Source organism: Gossypium raimondii, chromosome 8 (assembly GCF_025698545.1).
Source record: "Gossypium raimondii isolate GPD5lz chromosome 8, ASM2569854v1, whole genome shotgun sequence".
In the NCBI taxonomy this organism is placed as follows: domain Eukaryota; kingdom Viridiplantae; phylum Streptophyta; class Magnoliopsida; order Malvales; family Malvaceae; genus Gossypium; species Gossypium raimondii.
Window position 1 is genome coordinate 58614312 of NC_068572.1, and position 4556 is coordinate 58618867.

At 32.9% G+C, this 4556-nt stretch overlaps 1 protein-coding gene across 1 annotated transcript; it reads left to right on the forward strand.

Annotated features, from left to right (window-relative positions):
* Positions 1 to 528: 528 nt before the first annotated feature.
* Positions 529 to 3959, forward strand: LOC105792561 (TATA-box-binding protein). The gene is made up of 9 exons (XM_012621183.2): positions 529 to 1106; positions 1962 to 2049; positions 2168 to 2239; positions 2396 to 2446; positions 2578 to 2622; positions 2753 to 2845; positions 3338 to 3439; positions 3528 to 3601; positions 3685 to 3959. Coding segments are annotated over exons 1-9 (606 nt in total). The 5' UTR covers positions 529 to 1026; the 3' UTR covers positions 3686 to 3959.
* The last annotated feature ends 597 nt before the right edge of the window (positions 3960 to 4556 follow it).

Genomic DNA, 4556 nt, shown 5'->3' on the forward strand with positions numbered 1-4556 from the left:
ATACACTAAAACATTAAAAAAAGTTTAGGTGATTTGGACCAAAATGAGCCAAAAAATCCTCATTCTTTGAATTAATATTTATTAATAAGATTACTCATTCTTTAATTTAATTGTTTTTAATTAAAATGTTGATTAAAACATTAAAATTTTAAATATGACACCAAATGACAATTCACGTGTACTTTATACTATTTTTGATGAACTCTTTTATAATTTTCTTGAATTTTGAATTTTTGAATATCTTGTAATTTTTAAACTATTTTAATATGTTATATCAACATAAAACATATGTGGACTGCGATACCATTATTATTAAGAATTTAATATTTTAATCCCTATTTCCATTAAAAAAAAAAGTTCTATCTAACACCTAAATTTAGCTTAAAAAAATAAAAGTGAAATTGATAAAATGTTTAGCCAAAAGAAAGCCTGAACATAACCGGCAAAACCCGGTAAATCTCTCGGTATAACCGGGTAAAGGAGTGAACGTTTATAAATAGGGATGTTAGGGTACAAAAGGGCAACGCGATTGAACCACCGCCTCTCTCTTTCTCTTTATAAACCAATCTCAAAACATCTCAATCATCAAAGCAAAAACGAGACAGACCCTCTTTAAATCCAAATCCAAATCCTTTTCTCTTCACATATATATTATCTCGAACAATCGAATACCTATAAAAGACACTCCTTTCAAAATTTCTCCCTCTTTTCTCCTCTCAGTTTTGCCTCCAGTTTTGCTGATTTACATCTTAAATCTTGTAATTTATGTCTTCTTTTCTTTTAAAACGGTGTTGAATTTGATTTGATACGAGATAAACCAGATCTTTTTTGTTCCGGGTTTTCGAAGTTTGCTGATTTATCCTAGCCCTAATTGTTTTTAGTAGAAGGGTTGGATCGGTAAGATTTGTGAAAAAATAGATCTAGGTTTGTTTATGTTTTGGATAGTTGGAGAAAACCCATAGTTATTTTAGCGGTGAATTTGGGCTTTTCTTTGGGGGGTATTTTTGGTGAGGAACAAAAGAGAGAATGGCAGAACAAGGTGGCTTGGAAGGGAGCCAACCTGTGGATCTTTCCAAGCACCCTTCTGGCATTGTTCCCACTCTTCAGTAAGTCTCCTTTTTGCCTTTCTTGTATCTGATTCTTGTTTACTTTTCCCCCCTTTTTGTGTATAAAGTTTGCAGATTTGTTGAAGAGTTCTTCTAGGAAGCCCTTTTAGGTCCATTTTGTACATTGGTTGACAATTAAGTCATTAGGGTAAAAAAGGTGTCTTACGTATATAAGCCTTTCAGAGGTGATATTTTAAGTTGAATAGGATTTTATTAGGATGCCCTGAGTTTGTGGGTGGCCTGGCCTTCTAGGTTTTGGAGACAGGTGTCAATTGCGTGTACCATGTTTTGAAGACGATGAGATGTTTGCCAATAGGTGCTTCTTGTGATGGATTAATTTAAGGAATTTATTTTGGGTGGTGGGCTTTGATTTTATTGTGAAAGGGAAAGAGGGAATTTGGGAGTATGATACATGGGCTTGTGGAATTATTTATAAGATGAATATTGAATAGTCAATGTTTATATGTCAAATATGATTGTTAGCTTTGTCGGCTTTGCTGTGAATGAAATTTAGCTAATTTGGTTTAACCATATATTCAAATTGAGTCTTGTTGGAATGTGGAATCAAATAGAATGAATTACAAGGGGGCTTCACTTATATTAAGCCTTGGTTGCGAGTTTTGAAAATTCGACTTGAAGTTTTGCATATGAGCATATATGTTTTCTATGCTTGTCATTGTAATGGTTCTCTGATAAAAGTGTAAATCCATATTTTCCAAAAAAATTTTCTATTATAAATTTTAAAAAATATTTCCTAAATAAATAAATAAATTTGAAACTGTGCCCCTAATCCTTTATAGATTGACTGTGGTTAAAATATGGAAATCTTAGTATTAAGTCTTATTTTGTTTCTAGGAACATTGTGTCAACTGTGAACCTAGATTGCAAGCTTGACCTTAAACAAATTGCACTGCAAGCTCGAAATGCAGAATACAATCCCAAGGTATGCCTGGGATGGTTAAATTCTAGCTATATCTTCTTTTTCCTTTTTTGTTTGCGCAGCTTCAGATTCTGCTGCTGTATCCGGTTCTAACCTTCTAGTTTATAAAATAACGCCACAGCGTTTTGCTGCTGTCATTATGAGAATCAGGGAACCGAAAACAACAGCTTTGATTTTTGCCTCTGGGAAGATGGTATTTCCTTCGTTTTTGGGAATTACATTCATATGCATTTACTTGGTTGTTGCGTTTAGTGTCAAAATCCTTTATTAAATAACTGGTGCTTGAGCCCAAGCATGTTGTCATTGTTCAGTTATTGATTTACTTAAACGGTTTTCTCTGGTTCTTCAGGTCTGCACTGGTGCTAAAAGTGAACAGCAGTCTAAACTGGCTGCAAGGAAGGTAAAGTATTTTTCATTCTTTTGTTGAGTATGTTGTAGGCCAATTAGCTCTGTGGTTATTATTCTTATCGTTAAGATAGGCGGATTTGGCTATGAAGTTGCCTATAACTGACATTATTTTTGTTCCTTCAGTATGCCAGAATTATTCAGAAGCTTGGGTTTCCTGCTAAGTTTAAGGTATTTCAGCTATTTCTTTTCTTTCCTCATTCAAAACCAGCTCATGAAATTGCTTGTATGGGCTAATATCCTCCCCTTTCATAGTGTTTTGCCTGATTGTTTAAACCATTTTTTTGATGTGATTGGGCAGGACTTCAAAATCCAGAACATTGTTGGGTCCTGTGATGTTAAATTTCCCATCAGACTTGAAGGCCTTGCATACTCCCATGGTGCTTTTTCAAGTGTAAGTGGCAGTTATTTTTATGGGTTTGGCTCCCATCCATTACTTCTATGTCCATTATTATCTACTACTTTTGTGCCCTGCACATTTAAATGGTGATGATTAGTGTATTGGAGTGGACCCTAATCCCATTTTCATTGAATCTTATGCTTACTATAAGAACGGTGGAAATGCATGTCTTGCATGTGGCGTTTTGGGTTCTCATTTATGAGTGGCCCAATTGCCTCTGCCCTTATCCATGTGTGTATGCCTTGGATTTTCCCCCTGTGAATTCCTTGAATTTCAGCCTTATGTTATAAGTTGAAGCTGAGCTTTCATTTGGTTACTGAACAGCCTTGAAATGATGAAGATAAGTTTTGGTCTCCAATTCTTAGATTTTTAGTTCTTTTCCTGTATGAGTTCGAGATTATTAAATGGTTTTGCTTATTTGATGTTAAGACTTGTTTGTTTGGGTCAATGATTGGGACTTAATTTTTATGCTGTTTTAATGCACAGTATGAACCAGAACTGTTTCCAGGTCTGATCTATCGAATGAAACAACCGAAGATTGTGCTTCTTATTTTTGTGTCAGGGAAGATTGTGATCACTGGAGCGAAGGTGATTATGTTCTGGCTGCTGTTCATCTCTTATGCATTCTGTCTCCAATGGAATTACTAATTTTCTTCTCTTTGTCCAAATGTTTCAGGTGAGAGATGAAACATACACAGCCTTTGAGAATATATATCCCGTCCTTACGGAGTTCAGGAAGAACCAACAATGGTAGGAAGCTATATACTCTGTCTCCCTCCCTCAGAATAATGTTTTTCAACCCCATTTATGACCGAAATTCAACTTACTTGCAGATATACCACCTTTGAAATCGACTTTGAGTCGGTTATGGGATTTGCAAGTGTGAATATAGAAGGAAATGAGGACTTTGGCAATGGGTTATCATCATATGACATCTTCATTTTCGTGGCTTGAATGTATGGTTTATGAATGGGGTGTAATTAGTCATTTGTGGTAGAACTGTGTTGGAGATTTGGCTTTCAATTGAAATGGTCTTTAACTTCATCAAAATTTTGACTTCAAGGACTACTGATTTTTGGCAAAATAATAATGATTTACATGTTTACCATCTTTGTGATGTTGGCTTACCCCCCAATAATCCGAAGGGAAAATGAACTCTGCAAAAGTATCAACACCCGAGTTTATCCACAGGATCGAATTCATGGTAATAGGGTAGTTTAATAAAGGGATAATTTTCAGAATTTTGATTTGGTGTATTTATATATATATATATATATATGTAATTTTGATTCAATTATTAATATTTAAAAAATAAATAATTTATTTATTTTTATATTGTATAAATTTAATAATATGTATATGTAATGTATAAATGTAAATTACTATCAAATTAAAATTGTATAAAATTATATATTATAAATTATCTTTTAATAAATTTAGGCATCAAAAGGATTATAATAATTAACTAGTATTAAATATAAAAGTCTAATATATATTTTTAAAATATAAAAACTTAAATAATATGGTAAAATATTCAAAAATTATAAAGAAAAAAATAAAAAGTTAAAAAAGTAAGGTATAAAAAAAAAACTATTTAACCTGAATACTATAACATAAATTATTGGTGTAATCGAGCTGAGTCGAGTTAAAATATTGTCAAGCTCAAGTTTAAGTTCAATTCGAAATTTCAAAGCTTAATATTTTG

What these genes read in the sequence shown, in the direction of transcription:
- LOC105792561 (XM_012621183.2), top strand. Translation starts at nt 1,027, where the DNA reads ATGGCAGAACAAGGTGGCTTGGAAGGGAGCCAACCTGTGGATCTTTCC. An exon ending in GGCATTGTTCCCACTCTTCA is followed by an intron (nt 1,107 to 1,961) that starts GTAAGTCTCCTT and finishes TTTTGTTTCTAG; the next exon opens with GAACATTGTGTCAACTGTGA. An exon ending in CCCATGGTGCTTTTTCAAGT is followed by an intron (nt 2,846 to 3,337) that starts GTAAGTGGCAGT and finishes TTTAATGCACAG; the next exon opens with TATGAACCAGAACTGTTTCC.